Consider the following 19,693-nt stretch of genomic DNA (forward strand, 5'->3'; position numbering starts at 1 on the left):
AAATCTTAATACATACAAATACACTGAGTACCCCAAAACCAGAAGGAACTGAGATATATACCTAGAGGGTTATCATCCAGTTTAATTCATGATTGACGATGATGATGATGATGATGGAGGTTTTTTGGTCTGTTGGATTTGTGTTTTTGTTTCAGCGTTATATCTGGTGGAAGAAGAGTTTAGATGTCTGGACCGAAGGCCACCCATTCCCTATTGATATTGATTACATGCTCAGTGATACCTTAGAGCTGCTGCGACCAAAGATGAAACTGTGTTGCTCTCTGGAAGAGGCTATTCGGCAGGTGACAGGCTTGGAGCGTGAATTCCTGGTTAAACTAGGTGAGCATATTCCAGTAGTTTTACAAAATAGTTCACATAATTTGTGCCCAATTAAATTGTTGCTGAACACCCTTTAGTGTTTACAACAAACACACTAAAAAAAATAGGAAAATGTATTTATGTAAATTCTGTTATCCTAGGTCTTGTTTTGCTTATTGATGTTAAGATGCTTGATATTGTAAACTATTCTAAAAAAAAGTTAAATCTGAAAAATATATATTGGGTATTGAAAAAACAAAATATTTCTGCTAGAGTGAATATGTCTTCTTGGAATGAAGACGTTTCATGGTGCTGGTCTGTGACAACATATTTACATGGGGAGTGGGTAATGACAGGTTAAACTCCATTTAGGCATGTTTCACTACATTGTGCACTCACAGCTCACCTGAAGGGTTAAGTTAATGTACTGTAGAAACTAGTTAAGGTATTTTTTCAGCTAAAAAGGTATGTCTCTTGTGTTGCTTCACTGGATGTTTTTCATTCTTTTCTTATGAATAATTGCATAGCCTACAATGGGATCTTTATTTATTTTAGTTTCTCATTGTGAAGGTCTAACATTCTTCAGGTGTGGTAATTTCTTGCTTTTTGTTTGTTTCTTTTCAAGTCAGTGTATATTTTGTACATTCATTTCTTGGCCTAGTTTGTCACATAAATGTAGTCACAGTTACTAATGTTGGTCAAAAGGTAAATCATTAATTTCTTTATCTTCTAAGGCCTATTGTGTTTTATCATGAAGTAGTGTTGGGACGATAATTTGATAATATCATGGAAACAGTGTTTGTTGATATACACACACACACAATACTGATTTATTAGTATTGTTTTTGTTATAATATTGCATTTTACTGGTTATCATGATGATCGCCTACATGGTTTATCTTCCATCTGTGTGGGTGCAATTAAATGTGCTGTAAAGTGGCTGGCCCAGCAAGGCACAGTAAGCACTAAGGTAGGGAACTTCAGTGAAACTTAGATGTGAAGTGTTTAAGCTGAACCATAGTAAAGTGACACAGGTTTCATTTGGGACTGTAGTAAGTGCATGCCCATAATTACATGTTTAGCAGTACAACTGAATGGTTTTGGGATTTGTGCTGTGTTTTGATTGGCTGGAGTCTCATAATGCTGATTAAAAGAGTAATCTCTGATCAGAGTAGGTTAATGTTGAGCAGTATTTATGTACTGTTTAAAAGAACAATAATTTAGTTTTTGTGTTTTCACCTCTGATATGGTATTTTGTTTTAAAAGGCAGTTTAAAATATTTGTGTTCAAAATAAAGCAATGCACCACATTTTACATTCAAACATTTTCTTGTTTCTGAAGTTCAGTTTTATCATGATAAGTGCAGTTACTGGCATCATTTTTGGATGATTATTGTGATGCAGAAAATCCATTATCGCTCCAACGCTACCTTCAAGCCCACATTGTTGTGCAGTTACAGCTGGCTAAGGCTGGTGAAACATTATACCACAGGTCACAGCCTTTCAATCAGTGAGTCCTTCGTGATCCAGTATGGTATAAAAACCACATCCATGACAGTAGATAATAAAACCAGAACTTATTAAATTAAATTAATGAAGTAACCTTTTTTTCTTACCAAATAAATACAATGACTACAATCATTTATTGCTAAATTTAAAAAACTTGGTTGAAGAAAAAGCAGTTTCATAGTGCTATTTATTATATATAGCAGGTAACAGTAAGATTTCCTCTGAGTGGACAGTTTAGGTACTTTTGTCTGTAGTTGATTTCATACAATATTCAGACTATATCATAACTTAAATAAAGAGACTCCCTGTGAAATACTTTTAACAAGGAAGTTAATGAGCAACAATTCTACTGTATAGAAAGCGTGCATAGCAAAGCTTTGGCACCTAACTTATACAGAAACTTCCATGACTCTGCATGGGTGAGGTTATTAATCACCCTCACAATCCAATTACTGTGTATTTTTATTTTTATTCAATCAATCTTTTGAGGTATTACATACATTAATATGTAATTAATACAAATTCTAATGATTATTAGAATAGAATAAATGTATTACCAGTACACACAAGACAATCTGCAACATATCCTAAGCCATGGATGCACCATTATGAAGCACCTCCATCTGTACATTTATTGTATTCTATAATTCTATTCTAGGAAGTTGAGTATTTGACAGGGAGTCACTTTCTTTAAGCTGTGATTAGGCTCGCTACTTTTCGATTGTAATCGGTAAAGCTTGTTAAACGTCTAATTCCCCAAAAATATGAGTTTGACTGAAATAAATTTATATAGGATAAACGTCGGTAAAACCACGCGTTACTTTTTTTTTTTTTTACCAAAAATAATAATTTAAGAAATCATCTCGTCTGTGTAGTTTTTATACTTGCTGTCTGTCCCATTTCCGTTCCGCTCTGAATGGCTGGGGGTCGCTGTCAGTCAAATCAGTGGTTCCTTAATAGGCTAGTGTAGTTTCACCGTCAGCCATTTCATCCTGTCCTGACAGATCTCGTTGGCTGAAGCAGCACCAGAATGCTCTCATTCGTTTAAATGACTGTCAATCATCAGACCGACTGTGCACTTTCATTCGCGTCAATCATCAGACCGACTGTGCACTTTCATTTGCCAGCTATAGCCTGTCATTCAAAGCGCCTACTTTGAAATTAGTGGGTTAAGGTGTAAGTGAGCGTTTGGTATTATAGGTATATACGGTAACAGTTACTAGTTTGATTTGAAAATGGGGCACAAGAGGAAAACACTTAATGAGTATTGTGCACAATACCCTGATCGACGGTAGAAGTCTCCACGGCAGGACGAAGCTGGCCAGACTGCCTTGCCTCCAGTGAGTCCAGCTGCACTTAAGGAGAGGGGCAGAGCTCGGAATAAGTTCAACTATCTAGTTCTTTGTTATTTTTAAATCCTTGAAGTGTACACAAACGCGATAGCATACATCTAAAACGCCCACATGCAATGCATTACATATTATGTTCAGGTTAAATAGCAGTGAAGCTCTTTGTAGGACAAATACCACATTTCAGAGACTTTAAATAACGTTCTTCACTAACTATTAGAACTAACCAAAAAATAGGAATAAATAACACATTTCAATCTACTATATGGTAAATAGGAGAAAATAGCAGAAACAGTTACTATAAACAGAAAAGATAGTTACACGGCAGTCAGTTTTTGCCACAAGTACATTATTGGAATGCTACATTGTAATTTGCAGCGAAAGAGTCCCGCATCTATCCAGCACTGTGAAAGCAGTATTATAAAAACAGTCTCAGCTATCCCAGTTCAGAAAGTAGGAAAATACAAATAACAAAAATTATTATTATTATTATTACAAACACCAAGGATCAGAATTTTCCTGACTGATTTTTCAGACTCAAACTCTTAAGTTGTATCAGTGCACATTTACTTTTTCAAATGTCCTTAGCAGTAACAGAGAGACTGAAATAAAAAGGAGGTGGATTAATATTTATAAAAAACAGACAAATACACTCAAGTATTATTCCAGTTTAAAATCTGGTTTCAAAGAAAATACATAAACAAGGCGTGACTAATTGCATGTCACTACTATTCTTTAAAGGTTAGTACACAGTGTCCTCTTTAAAGTAAAGCAGGGGATAAATCTATCTTTAGAAAAAAGGCAAGGTTAAATAAAGTACCATCCAGCTTTGAACATGTGCATGGTTAATCTGATTTTTGTAAGAAGTTCAGTCTCTCCACCTGTTTCAGCCTTACAATAAGCACAATAGAAATGTCACTTCCTGTGTATGCTTTTCCTTAACACTGGCCTCCCCAGGAAACCATACCCTTGGCTTCTTAGGATTTCAGTTGGGGTTTGCTCTTCTGTTTTCATATGACAAACCATTCATCACTCAAGTTCATAGCTAACATATTTCCTTTTTTCAGAACTGAAATGTTGACATTGAATATTTCTTTTCTAAAAACATATTTAGGGCTAGCTAATGACAAAGACTCAAAGGACTCAAGCAGTATTAGAGAAGGAGAAGCCATTGAAGAGGAAGATGAAGATGATGATGAGGAAGGTGGTGCAGAGACTGAGGAGCAATCTGGAAACGAGAGTGAAATGAATGAGCCAGAAGAAGAGGTATGGTCTGAGCAATAACAAGACCCATTAAATGCTGTACTAGTTTTTGCTTTCACCTCTCCAGAAACTCATTTTTGGGGTTAAATGAAGAACAAATAGCTCACCTAGTCATTCTGCATTGGTTGTAAATCTATAGTAAGCAAAATAAACATTTGAGACAACACTGAATACAAGAAAATGTTATACATGTGTAAGAAATTATATAGATGAAAACAATTAACAGCAAACCAGTTCATAATACTTCTATGTAATATATTTATTTTTAGAATCTGTCCATTTTAGACTTTAAAAGCAATAACTTGCATATGCTTTGTAGACCCTTGATAAGGAATGGTTTCATCAGGGTAATTTGTAGGTTTGAGCTGCATAGCTCTGGAATCAACATTACCAACTTGGGTGGAATTTGTTTAATCTCTAGTCCAACAATTTAGTATTCATTATGTATCTTTCAACTAGAAAGACTGAATCTCGCATGTAGCACCTCGGGACCAAATCCAGTGATGTAATGCACATATGGTTCATGCAAATAAAGAGCCATAGCCTATTATAAAAATTCAGCTCCCTTTAAGAGAAAATCTTAAACTATATCTCTTTTAGGACAAGAGGGATTCCATTGTGTAATTTTATTTTGTTTATTTAAATACTGTAGCAGACTACAGTTTCAACATGTAACTATAGTAGTGTTCATGTAGTGTATTGTTTAAGGAAAAAAAAAACATAATTATTTCAAAAACAAATAGAATCATTAAAGGCTGATTGTAAGAAAGTCACCAAACAGCATTTCAACACTTCTTAAGGGGTCAGCATTACAAGGCTGGGGTGTATAAAAGGTACTTTTCATGAGTGGCAATAATCAGATAAAATGCAAATAAAGTGTATTTAAATATCAGATTAAAAACAACTGTCAGTTTATAGAAAATGGTGATATACAGAGGATTTAGCATTTCAATAAGCAGGATAAAAGTAAACTGGGTCATTCCACACCGAAGGGATTACATTTTGTGATCTTCCCCAACACCATATTTTGATGTTGCATATAGCTGGAAATGTTTTAGGAAGATTTCCGAAATATTGGCTTTCAATTTATGAGAAGTTATGGGCATATAATGGGGAGGTGCCCATGATGGATGAGAACGAGCACTGAAAGGGGCAATGTTTAAGAAGTCTGATCTTTAAAGTATTCAAGATATCTTCTTGATATGCGCTGCATACACAGAACTACTCTTCAAGTTTAGTAATGTGTCAACATACTACCTTTTGGTGACCATATAAATGTAAAGGATACACATTTAGAAAAAAAAAAGTGCAATGATGTCAATAAAAATGCCATATTGTACTTGCTTGAACTCCTCAACCACTGTAGTTATTGCCGTCTCTAGGGATAGCAGATACATTTGTGCTATTAATAAGTCATACGGCTGTTTTTTTTTTTTTTTTCCTAAGGCTGGAAACAAAAACTATTTTAAGTATAAAATGCCATATTTAAGTACAAGGATACAGTTTACAATTCATATTTTTTTTCCAGATTTAACCCCCCCCCCCACCCCCACCCCCACATAGCTTTGTGACATCATAAAAGCACAAATGTGTATCTGTTATCCCTTAGATATCTATTAGATCTAATATTTTGGGATTCTTCCTAAAACACTTCCAGGTACATTCATATGTGATATAAGAATCTGAGACAGTGAGGTGGATCCATTTGATGTGGAATGAGCCTATTATAACTCTGTTGTTTTGCTCATTCACTCCAAACTAAGGAACATTCTCTTTATTTTCTACCTTGGAATGTTGCTAGAAACATTGCAGACTGTAGTGTAAATTACCGTTTTGTTTATTTCAGGAGGGTTCCGAGAATGAGGAGGAAGAGGGAGAGAGAGAGGAGGAAGAGGAGGAGAACACTGACTACCTGACTGATTCAAATAAAGAAAACGAAACTGATGAAGAAAACAATGTAAGTACACATAAACGCTTGTTCAGAAATCGATCTATTTGAAAATGTGAACCTTTTAGTATCATCCAAACTATGCAAATTGTGTACAATTTGTTCCAATTGTTAGTTTTCTTAGCTTTAAAAAAAACAAAAAAAAACAGTTATGCTTTGTCCAGATTACAATATTGATTTTTGTGATTTGTTTCTTGATTTAATCCAATTTAAACACCCCAAACCAGTCAGCTTTACTTAACAATTCTGTTGCCCAAATTGCATAATATGGCATCTCTTATCCAATAAGAGACAGCCTACACCCAAATTATTTATGTATGGTTTAATTAGTTACAAAGTACACTTTAAAAAAGCTTTTCAATACTAGGATTTTTTCTTTTTTATGAAATATGACAGAACATCTGTTGACTGCACTATATTTTTTTCATTCTTATATTTTTCTATCCGAAAGGAGGTAACGATAAAGGGTGGAGGTCTCAAACATGTTGCCTGTGCAGAGGATGAAGACTTCATCCAGGCCTTGGATAAGATGATGCTGGAGAACCTTCAGGTAATAATATAGTTGGCAAAACTTCAATGGTATGTTGTGTCATTATAAGCACCACAGTAAAATTAATTTATTGAATTGTGAAATTAGTCTTTTATTCGTGTTCATTTTATTTTCTTAATTATCTGAACTTCCCCTGTGCTGGTAAATAGGTTCACCCTGGGAAGTCGAATGCAGTTGCTGCCTCACCCACTTTATTGCTAAGGCAATGAAATCTGACACACTGCCTCTGTTCAGTTTACATGGTTGTAGAAACTGCTACCCCTTTGAGGGGGATTGAAATACATAATGCTTGAATGTATAATAATACATCACAATGCAATGAAATCATTGAGTAGAACCCACATTGTGATTTGCTGTTGTTTCCAATCGGATATTTATTCTCTGTAACACCTATACATACATATATATTTTTTCTTTTAGCAACGCAGTGGCGAGTCGGTGAAAGTGCACCAGCTGGATGTAGCCATTCCTCTGCAGCTGAAGAGCCAGCTAAAGAAAGGACCCCCCCCTACAGGAGGGGGGGAGGGAGACCCCGAGATTGCAGACACCATGCAGTTTGTGATGTTAACAAGGAAGGGCAACAAGCAGCAGGTACAATGTTATTAACTTGTTTGTATTAATATTATTGTAGGAGGGTATAGAACTTGAAAATGGAAGTATCCATTCACAATTACATTTGTAACTATATCTTAACTTTCCATCCAATTGAGATGAAAGGAGTCATGATGACCAGACCTGCTTTTTCATGGTACTGACTGATTAGACTGTATTGTTATTCCACATTGGCAGAGGGATATGTGTGTGCTGGCGCTTGTTCTGTATTATTGCAGTTAATTATCATTTGTAGTTTTTATAATTGTATCAAATAATATTCAGTTTCATCCAGATTATAGTTTTTGTAAAGGACATCCAGGTATCAGAAGAGCAGGCAGCTAATTTGTAAATATCACCTCATCCTTCAGTAACATTTCTATATTTAGAATTTGAATTAAGATGTATTTATGTATGTATGTATGTATGTATGTATGCGTGTGTGTGTGTGTGTGTGAACATTTTAGTTAATTAAAAAGAAACTTGAGAACCTTCTGTTAACAGCTGCCCCTGAGAGATTCTAGAATACCAGGGACTCTGAAACTGAATTCATTGAGTGAAGGAATTGCAAGCTTTTTTTTCTCAGTTTAATAAAATAACACACACAAAAAAATGTATTCCTCATGTTCTTTGACTTTTAGTCTGGGGCACTAATAGTCAGTAGAATTTCCTGAACCACACCCATGCTAGATTTTAATCTTTCTTTCTTTAGAACAGTGGGAGCGCTTGTATATATCTGAAATCCAAAATGCAGCCGCATGTTCTCCCTAACAAAGGGTGTCCTTTTATAAGCGCTTGACTTTTTAAAAATAATATATCTTAAGTACATTTTCACATTGGCAACCCTTTCTAGTCCAGAAATATACCTATTAACTTAATTAAATGTTTAAATATTCAATTTCTTGGTAAGCGTGCAAACAAACCCTCTTTCCTTTTTCCAGTTCTGTAAAATACCCATGGGAAAAAAAAATGTACTTAAATGAAGATAAGGCATTGTATTGGCTGAAAAGAGCAAGTCGTTTTTATAGGGGATTGACATTTGTCCTCTGGTCGATGTAAAGCTAATGAGTCAAATGTTCTAATCTCTGTTGAAATGAATATTAAGTGACAGTTCATCATTGTTTATTTAAAGCTAATTAAATGCTCTTAAAGTGGGTTAAACGGAACTGGAGTGATCAGCAGAGTTTAAAAGAGAGAGCACTTATTTAAACATTTCAATTTTGTGCTTTTTATACAGTACCAGTACTGTGAATGCCACTTGTAAAAATATTGACTTTCAGTTTCCACAGACATCTTGATTTCTATTTCGGCCTATTAAATTGCAAGAAAATATACTGTAGTGGAATTTGTGGTTTTGGGATTGAAACCGTGCCTTGTTCTGAAAGGTGATTTAATGTTGCTGTAGGGAGTTGGCTTTTCCTGCAAAAATAAGCAAAAAGGAATAAGAAATGTGGAACGGTAAGCACCAAGACTAAATTGAGAGAAGAAAAAAAAAAAAAAAACAACATTAGCCAGAAGGTTGAGGGTGCTTTCTCAGTTTGAGCAATGGTACACTTAAGTAAGCACTGACCGTTGTGTTGCTTTTGAATATAGCTGGAAGAGTTAACTTGATACTAAAACAAATGTTTCTGTTTTTTACAATTTATGTTTTCATATCCCGTAATTAAAATCCTGTTTGCCTGCATGGTTATTTGTATCTCAGTAGTACAAGCACAGCTAAAAAAACAAATCCACAGATCAAATAAAACTTAAACAAAACTACATAGATAAAAAAGAGCCGGATAGAAAAACTTTGTGGTTTTAGTTTTTAGTAATCTGTTGAGTTATGAGAGCATGAAATTGTCTGTGGGTAACAGTTAATTGAACCATGTCTTCATTCTCGTTAATGAGAGATTCAGCTATTTATATGGTATTGCTTATTACGAGTGATGTCCTTGACGGTTACTGGTAATCTGTCACGCAATTGTATTTAGCACTGTAATAGCTTCATGGTGTGTGCTGTCACATTGCACTTAGAAATATTTTGCCCTTGACAATTACTCTGTCTGTGACATTAATAAACAGCATGATATTTTCAGTAAATGTGCATTCAGTAATTAATTCAAACTTAAATAAACTTGTTTAAGACAACATCTGGGAGGGTGATGGAAAACCACAAAAAGTTTCTCCATGTAAATGCAATAGATTCCATGCAAGTTCTCTATTATCCAGTGTTTTTGGTAATGTTTTTTTGTTTTGTTTTCTTTTTGCAGTTTAAGATCCTAAATGTTCCCTTGTCATCCCATCTTGCTGCCAACCACTTCAGTCAGCAGCAAGTTGAGCAGGAGGAGAGGATGCGCATGAAGAAACTCACCCTGGATATTAATGAACGGCAAGAGCAGGAGGATTATCAGGGTGAATATTCCATTGCACTTGTATTTGGGGAGCACCCCAGTCATGCAACAGGCATTAAAAATAGGGTTTTCAAGGGAAGATTACAATTATCTGTCTTTACAACTAAATAAATTACATTTAATATGGGGCACTGGATGCAGTGGTTGTGCAGGAAAAATGCTTTGAAAAATGTACTTTAATTTAATGGTACAACATATCTTAAGTTAACTATTTCCAAGTTTTGAGAAAGCTGAAACAAGACACCCTGCTAAATCCATGATACTTACCTAGAACTTGCAAGCAATTGATTCCCCTTTTTTGATAATTGAAAAGAGGTATGATTAACTGAATGGGAGTTTGTAACCTGCCCAGGTATGTTACTGAGCAAACACATAAAGGGCTGCTTTTGCCAGACTTCAGGCAAGTTTAATTACCTATGACCCCCTTAATAAGTTACTGTTTCAATCTGTTTAGCTTCAGGGTCACATCAGAAAGAAGGAATGATGCATTTTTCTTGCTGTGTTTTGATGTTTTATTTTTTTAGCTGGAATGGGGTGTCTACTCTCTAAGAAATTAGGTAAAGATGTTGAGTTCAGCTGGGTAGTGTCAGAAGGTTAAGTGTGGGTGCAATATGACATTACATGCAGATGTAGATTGTACAAAAAATTGGATTCATGCCTTGTTAAACATTAACACACATTGGAAGACCGACTAAACATGTTTGTCTGGATACACAATCCAGGGAAAGGCATAAAACAGCATATCCTTAGGTGTGTTTACACTAGCAGATATATTCCGCAACGAGAGGACAAGAGTTACAATTCTCCAACATTTCGCTTGTGTAAACGCTACCGAGCACGTTCCGGAATCGTAACTCTTAACCTATCAAAATTTGAGTTCGTATTCCGCAACAAGAGGACAAGCGTTATGATTCTGGAACATTTTGCTTGTGTAAACGTGCTGAGGACATATTCCGGTAAGATTGGAGAAAACCCCCAGCGTGCACTGCACGCCTACCTACACTACACAACAACATTTTCGACCTGAACCATCTAAATAAAAGTAAGTGCAATTTATATATATATATATATATATATATATATATATATATAATATATATATATATATATAATATTTCAATTGTATTGTTGCTCACCTTTCTAAAAGTTCTTCAAAATGGTCACCCAGCGTCCGTAGCTTCCATTGAAGATATTCAAAATTTGGCGCTCGATGATATCGTCACTACGGCACAACGTCACCGCCTCTTCAGTGTACAGAGTACACATGCTCACACTTCGGTCCTGAGAGAACTACCCCCTGCTGTTTTATGCAAGTGTAAACTCGCTGTTTCGGAATATTTTGTACTGGAATCAAATCTGAAGGGTTCCAGAACGACAGCGTAAACACACCTCTTGTGTGCTTCCTTTAACATCATGCATATTTACTTTTCAATAAAAACATTTATAAATTAGGTATTTAAATGTGATGTTTGCGGATTGAATAAGTGGCTTTAACCATAGGCATAAAATTGTAATGGGGTTGACACCTTGACATACAAAAAAACAATCACAGCCCATCATGAACTTTTTCTTGGTACTGCCGGCTTCAATTTATAGAACGCTGTCAGCCTGCTGTGTCAAGAATCTTGGTCCAGTCAATGTTTTATGTGAATTCTGTTGTTTGCAGAGATGTTGCAATCCCTAGCACAGCGCCCAGCCCCTGCTAACACAAACCGGGAAAGGAGGCCCCGTTACCAACATCCCAAAGGAGCGCCGAATGCCGATCTCATCTTCAAGACTGGAGGGAGGTAAGAGAAGTTTGAAATTTGCTGGGATGATGAGAAAATGTTACTGTTATAATAAGATTTAATTGATACCCCCTGTAATACTCTACAAACTACATAAACTTAAAATATACAAGTTAACTGAAATTTGGTAGTAAGCAATCATTTTCAAAATTTAGTATGTACGGAGTAAAAATAAAAGAAAAGGTGCTGTAACTGATTTATGTTTTCTCATGTTTCTTCTATTATAAAAAGTACATTAAGAAAGCTGATTTACCTCTGTTTTTCAGGTACACATACAAGTGAACAGAGGCAACAGATGTTTTCATATGAGTGTATTTTCTTAAGTGTTTTGAAATAAAAACAGGACTTTTTGAAATTGATTAAGGATTGTTTTTAAGTGGTGTACAAAATGTCTTCACCTTGTGTTCACTGCCTATCTGGTGTCCTGCAGAGTCCCTCGGTATGGCTAATCCAGGTACTGTTGCTCACTGTGCTCCAACGCTGTTTATTATATTTATTTTTTAATTCAAAGTAAGTTTTTATACTGTTAAGAAAACATTTCATTCAATAAACATCTTAATGCCTCTACTTATGCCTTAAATAGTGAGGCGTATTTGTGTAAATATCCCAAACAATGGAATATCCCAAATGCTGCACTAACAAGGGTGATGGCATCACGAATGTCATCACGTTGATGGAGTTTGCAAAGAAAGAAAGAAATGTTACACATTGGTAGCACAGTTGAATGATAAAAGTATGTATTTACAAGTGTTGCATTTATGTATAGTTGTCCTGTAAGCCACATTCCCTTCCCTTAATTCTTTTTACATGTACAATTACACAAAACAAAAAGCTAATCCAGCAACATCAGCAATAGCGTAGGCAATAAAAACTATTTTACTGCCTAGTGTCAGATTCAGCATAAATTTAAAAAAATTAAATAAATAATGTGGTCAGGGTATGTATGCACCCAGTTTCACTGCACACTGTTCTTTTCCCCTTTACATTCTTTGTAAGCATACTCTTCATGCTTTCTTTAAATAAATTGTATGTGAGCTCCTGAAAATTGTGTTTTGTATGTTTTGAGTCTTTTCCTAAAATATGCTGTCAATCCCTGTTTACAATGGTAGTGAAGAGCAAGTAAATAAAATAAAAGGTACAGCAGTTCCTATTTATCTGTATCAGAATATCTATGAATAAACAGTTGAAAAATATGGCATCTATGGAATGGAAGAAGCACAAGCAGACACACTCAGTGCCAGTGTTGTAGACAACTTTATCTCCTAAAAGCATCTTTACCCTTCCCATACCCATGTCTATAAGGTAGTACTGTAGTCAGTATTGTGTTTTTTGAGGTGGGGACGGCACACCGATTATCGCGTTATAACGTTTATACATTCAGGGACTGAAAACAGCATTTGGCATTTCAAGCTATTTTAGAAGCAGGGCTTGTTTCACTACAAACAAAACCAACTTTTTTAAAACAATGCTCTTCAGATTTCCAAGGCTGGCTTGATGGAGTGTTGGTATCAATATGCAGTCCCTGAAAATATATGAATTGCTATTGAATTATTGCTTAAAGAAAAGCTCTTGCGGTAGTTGTTTTAAAGTTACTTTCTTTGTTGTATAAATAGATTTGAAAACCCTATTGAGCTTGATGTGGAAAAATAGAAAAATCCATTTTTTTTCCCATTTCAAGCTCAATAGGGTGTGCTGTTCTCTATTTAACTAAGACCAATTTCTCTCCCTTATTTAACAAGTTTCCTCATTTTCTTGCCTTGGTCAGTTTAAAAGGTAAAATGGTGAATGAAAAATGTAACCACATTAGCGGAAACACATACTGTATGTGGTGGACTATCCAAATGAGCTGATGTGGAAATATTGAAAAATGTAACACATGAAATGTTTTGATTTGATATCCACTACTATTAGAGAACCACCAATACTATTATGAGCAACTGCTTTTTTTTTGGGGGGGGGGGGGGGGGATTTTGGTTCAAATGTTTACAAGGTATATGAAGATGAAAGGGATTGTTCCTTGTAGTGCACTATATTTTGTAAATACTTGTGGGAGGGCATTTAAAATAATAACTGCAAGGCTATTTGTTTTGTTTAGGTTAGATTTGATTTTTTTAGTTTTTATGAAATGACGAGGAAATTCATAGGTTTCAGAATACCACTGGGTAATGTATAATCACATCAGCCATTTAGCAAACATAAATAACTCTAAATGTTTTGATTGGTGAGCCGTATATTTATTTCCATGTCAAAGTTATGTGAATAAAATACATTCACAGTGAAAACCCTATTATTGTGGCCATTTCTGTAAACAGTATAGTGTCAAGTTGCCAGACCAGTGGGGGTGTAAGCAGTTAACTCAGCTGCTGGATAATTGATCCATACCCTGAAAGGAAGGACACATTGCAAGTATCTAGCTCTTTTTGTGATTTAAAAGCACAATGATGCCAGTTATGAACCTTTTGTAGCATGCAAAATACAAATAATTTTGTACTGGGTAAATACAATGTAAAGTTTAATTTAACTAGCTATATTAATCAAGGGGTGTTACTATATTTATAATGTCCATTTTATTGTTGTTGTAGTTGTATTTTAAAATATAGTTTTTAATATGCAAACTGAGCACAAATAAGCTTCTTTTTTTACTCATTGTGGTGCATCCTATATAGACAGGTTGCATCCATGGCTTTATTACATTCTATTTTTGATGTCCAACAGGCCTTGGTTTCAATTGATTTTGGCTTGCTTGTTTCTCCCTCAGTTTTGTTGTTGAAGTCTGAAGCTTGTGGTTTGAAAAACGATTTCAGTATTTATTTTCATGCAAAAACACAATATAAAATATATTATTGTTAAGTAATAGATGATCATTCAAGACATCCAACTGTAACCACTTTGACAGTCAGAAATGATTATGCTGCCAAAAAAAAGCATTTGAAAGATGACCTGTGATGGGCACACAACTTTAATGTCTGTTGATGAATGCATTATATAAAAAATGCAAAAAGCTTGTGGAAGGTTGGAGATTGAAAAAAGTGGTATGGTATGTGGGAGGTGTAATTGAGGTGGCTAAAAAAAACAGGAAAACGCAACACTAAATTTAACTGCTGCAGGATGAAATAAGGATTTAAAGAACGCACAGGACTGGGTTCTATATTTGAAACAACATTTGGTATACTGAAATTTCTAACCCTATGTTAAATATAAAAAGCAAATCGGAAGGCGAGAGAAAGAAGATCTTCAGGAATACCATCGATAGGATGTGGCAGATCTTGTGAAGTGCTAGCAGGAAGCTGGAGATGTGATAGCTGATGGCGCTGATTTCACACCTTAACCATATTTGTTTTGACTTGTTTTTCAGGAGACGCTGATAGAAGCAGTGAGTGTTGGTTCAGTTTGCCCACTCTGTCTCTAATACTGTGAGTAATGACACCCTCAATCACTTGAATGAGAACAGCAGACACACCTCACCATGGCTGGAGAGTGATCAGCACGGGGGGCTCCCTTTCGTCCAAGCTAGGGGTCATGGGCAGCCATTCCTGCCAGAGCAACAGCAGAATAAAATGGCATCCAAAACAATTACACTTATCACGAGAATGAGCGCATTTGTCAGATAACCCGATTATACCCGAATAGTTGGACTCGAGCGAGAAGAGTAAAGGCTCGCAAAGGGATCATTTCTCGTGTCCAAGACATTTTCAGTTAAACACACAGGCCCTTTATTTTCAGAAATCTTTACAAATTAACATCACTCTTCTGATACTAATGTTCCTTTAAGAGAAAAATATATTCACCAGAGAGGGAGAGTATACATGTAGTTAAGGGCTAACCAGCAGCTGATGAACTGTGCAAGTGAGTTAACAGTGGTCTGTCAGCAGGTACATTGATTAAAGGGATAATGGCAGCTAGCAAGCATTACCGCAAGTTTTTTTTTTCTTCTGCTTATGGCTGTCAAATTAGAATAATAGCTATGTTAAAGGGGTAATTGCAAGTGGAAGAAGGCTTCAGGTTGTTTGTATTTAGAATTTGACTGTGTGTGCTTTTAAAATAAGTCACGTTACACCCTGGGACAGAACTGTGATGTACACTTTATTATGATTATTTATTTCTTAGCAGACACCCTTATCCAGGGCGACTTACAATTGTTACAAGATATCACATTATTTTTACATACAATTACCCATTTATACAGTTGGGTTTTTACTGGAGCAATCTAGGTAAAGTACCTTGCTCAAGGGTACAGCAGCAGTGTCCCCCACCTGGGATTGAACCCACAACCCTCTGGTCAAGAGTCCAGAGCCCTAACCATTATTCCACACTGCAGCCCACTTAAGTTACAAACTTTACAAACTGTAAAATTTTGGAAGTCTCAATGGAGAGAACCATCATGGTCAGGTCACCCAGCTAGTTGTTGTGAGCAGAAATTAAACAATACATTTTGTTTGTAATCGGATTCAATGGGTTCAATAAATCATCTACAGCTTTTTTTTTTCCCCCCTAGTTCCATTGAAATAAATAAAACTGCCATGCAAGCATTGAGAATACAACTCCAAATTTGTAAGTTCTGTTGAAAAAAAAAACCTCATCATTTCATTTCATGTTAAAGTCTTTGCTTGTAGAAGTGTTGTTATTGTTTAAATGTTTAATTCAAGAGCTGCATGGCCTTATTCATCAGCTGTAAACATTTGTGACCTGCCAATATTGTAGTAAACTACTATGACAGAAATAGTCTTGTGTCATTCTTTTCCCTAAAGGAACTGCACTCAACTAAGAATAGTGTTCATTAATATAATTGTGAATAACATGTAACAGAGTAGCAGTATGAACCCTCGCGGATTATAAAAAGACAAAGGCATGCTTCATAAATAATTGTAGGCAGCTCTGTTTTGCCCTGTAGGGTATTTTTTACTGTGTCTGCTTAAAACACTTGACTGATAATACTGAACAAAGGACACGCCAGTAAAATTAAAATAAAGCTGTTGATTTGTTAAAACATTTTTAAATATCAATTTGAAGCACACAGCTGTTTAATCATTGTAATGTTGCCTTTTATAGTCACTGGAGAAAGATATGCAGTAAGCATGATTTCAAATGAGCATTGTAGTCTTAGCACAGTTAAGCTCACATGTGTTGAAATGTTCAAATCAATGTAAAGGTATATTCAAGTTCATGACATTGAACAGATGGCTTTTTCTACCAAGCATGCAGTTTTAAAGGATACCTGTCAATAAGTGCTGATTCTGGCCCAATGTCTGAATTTGTACAGAGAGTAAGCCTGTGCATCACAGGGATGACAAACCAGCCCTGAAAACCATGTGAAAGTGGTTCAGTTCAGTTGACTGCTGACAGACAGATACATACCAAATGTATTGTGTACAGAATAGTCAGAATTTTTATGGCCTTGATTTGGATGGTAATCCTACATGTTTAGAAATGGTTAAGGCAACGAAATCAGCCACTTGTCTTAATTGTAACAGAGAACTAAAGGATCATCAAACACAAACAAACTGATTAATATACGCATAGGACTGAACAGCTCAGGACTACATTGTTAAAACATGAAATACATGTCAAGGCATGGAGACTTGTAGTTTTTGCCATAACAAAAAATATACGTGCAGCACATTAAAAGTGTAGGTTAGCCACATAAAACCACAAATATTGAATATATGCTTGCTATTGGGAAAGGTCTGTGTCTAGTCCAACCCCCTAAACATGGAGATTCAGAAAGATGAATAAAAATAATTTTTGTGTATTATTAGCTGTGCCCTCCATTAGACGAATACAAATTCTAGGGTTAACATTTCATGTGCACTTTTAACACAAAGGCCCAAATCAATATTTAAACAGAATTTTTGATAAAGACAAAATGTTCATTTGTTGTTTGCCTGTTTCCATCCAACAGCTGAACTTGTGGTCATTAAAGATATAAAGCTAAAATCCTTATAACTTTTAGCCAATTTTAATCTACTGCAATGTGGTGAGTTTACCCCCATACGGTTACTTTGAATTCCAGATATTAATATTAATTGCCTTATTTTCCGTTAGTTTTGTTTGTGTGCATGTGCATGATTTTTTTTTTGTACTTAAGTCAATCTTATATAAAAACAAGTGGAGTTCATTTTCTTGAGTCTTGAGTCCATTGGCTTAGCAATGCTTGGTACTCTTCCAAAAAAAAAAAAAAACCCAAAGTGATCAATACCATAAGACTGTGTTAGAAGTACAAAAACATATTGGACTTTGGAAAATATGTAGGTTTTGGTATTTGACACAAATAATGTCTTCTAGGTTGTAAAGTGCCTTTCAGTGCCCAAGCAGTTTATGAACTGTTGAGAACACAACCACAAATAAGGCAAGACTGCATTTTTTGAAATGTTTTGATTTTGTGAGAAAAAAGTAATGACCATAAAATTCTGCTAAAATGTCACAATAGTAAAACGGGAGATATGGAGTTACTAGCTTTAACTTTGAAAGATAGAAAATCTACTTTAGCCTATAAAAATGTTGTGGAAACACACTTATAATTTTTTATAAGTGCTACTATCTGTCCAATTTATTTTGAAACATGAAGTACATAATGTGCAGTACATATATTCTGACCTAACTCATTGTATAATTATTACCAGTTCCCATGTTATTTTACTTGCATCGCTAATGTTGTACAAGCCTGATATTGCATGTATATGTGGAGGGGTTACAGACACTGCACACATACAATCTAGAAGTGACGCCTGCTGAAGAGACTAATAAAGGCACTGTGTTTCAAGAATTCACCCTTAGGATGGTAAACCAAAATACCTTCTTCACATACGTACAATGCACGGAAATACAGGTGTTCATAAACAATAGTGCGTAACAGATTTTAAACTTGCATTAATACCTATTGTATTCCAATAGAGATGATGTAAAAACAGACTCAAACTACCTTGTCTTACATGCCGTGGATGTCCTTTTTCTCAGGAGGGGCTTTGCAACTCGTCTCCTATAGCTCCTAAAAGAAGCAAATGCATAGAGAGAGTAGCTACTGTATAGAGTTCTGCATAGAGTTCTGTAGCTACTGTAAATATATACATATTCAGAATTTTAAAATCAAGGTGGTAGAAGTTTTAAAACTTGCACATAATTTTCTTCTTAAACCAATTCAATAAGTATTGGAATGTAACTGAGAAGTCTAACCGGAATGCTGCCTATGCCTGTTCAGTTAAGGAATTCACACACTAGAATGCTACCAGATCCAAGAAACCTGAGACTCCAGTCCTCTCCGATCTGTTGATGTCATGGAACATCTACTGTGTACAAGTTCCAGAGAATGCAAAGGCTGAGGTTTTACAATTATATTCTTTTCACTTACTTTCATAGCAACTTAATCAGTTCTGGAGTAAATTGAATGTTTTTGTGGAGGAAAGGCTTAGTACATCTGTCCAAAACACGTTTATGGCCGCAAGAGGTTAAACAAAACAAAAAAAACAACAGCACTGCAATACTGAATATAGACAGTGAACAGAATGCTTGTGGATTTTGACAAATTCATTTTTTTTGTAACCTTTACCCAATATTTAAAATGTTCTAAAGACTTGTACAGCTTTTTTTATCTTGATTCTTTTTAGACAAGGTGTGGTTCTGTGCAGCTTTTTATCTTGATTCTTTTTTGGTGACCTGTAGTCTTATTTTATAATTTCCTTGTTCCTTCTAACCGACTGTTCTGAATGGTTCCATTTATTTAGTTAACTACAACCAGCCTTGTCATTACCACTAGTTTTAACAGTAGAAGGTTTTAATTAACATGGTTTTAAATAACGGCCACACATTGATCTATTTATTCAGTGTCTTTGCTATGCTGTTTCACATGAGTAATGTTGACACAAGCCCCTCTTATCTGCTGTACTGGCACAACCTGTTGGAGTGAAAGTTTCCTGCTGACTTCAGATTCTTAAAACTCCCTGTAGAAATGTCATGCTCTAATTTAATGCTGGAATGCAAACAGTTTACAGA

At 35.4% G+C, this 19,693-nt stretch overlaps 1 protein-coding gene across 5 annotated transcripts in view; it reads left to right on the forward strand.

Moving 5' to 3' along the window:
* Positions 1–16,424, forward strand: part of LOC117415043 (regulator of nonsense transcripts 2) — a 31,278-nt gene extending 14,854 nt beyond the window's left edge. For 3 of the 5 annotated variants that reach the window (XM_034024969.3, XM_034024968.3, XM_034024970.3), the window contains 8 exons: positions 156–339; positions 4,290–4,441; positions 6,285–6,395; positions 6,838–6,936; positions 7,357–7,527; positions 9,780–9,921; positions 11,587–11,707; positions 11,974–12,752. In XM_034024969.3, the coding sequence (XP_033880860.3) occupies positions 156–339; positions 4,290–4,441; positions 6,285–6,395; positions 6,838–6,936; positions 7,357–7,527; positions 9,780–9,921; positions 11,587–11,707; positions 11,974–11,989 (996 nt within the window). In that variant the 3' untranslated portion in view covers positions 11,990–12,752. Of the gene's footprint in view, positions 1–155; positions 340–4,289; positions 4,442–6,284; positions 6,396–6,837; positions 6,937–7,356; positions 7,528–9,779; positions 9,922–11,586; positions 11,712–11,973; positions 12,753–15,062 lie in introns of those variants that run through there. The other 2 variants (XM_034024971.3, XM_034024972.3) reach the window with 2 other exon arrangements.
* The last annotated feature ends 3,269 nt before the right edge of the window (positions 16,425–19,693 follow it).

The sequence above is a fragment of the Acipenser ruthenus genome, chromosome 7 (assembly GCF_902713425.1).
Source record: "Acipenser ruthenus chromosome 7, fAciRut3.2 maternal haplotype, whole genome shotgun sequence".
NCBI lineage: Eukaryota > Metazoa > Chordata > Actinopteri > Acipenseriformes > Acipenseridae > Acipenser > Acipenser ruthenus.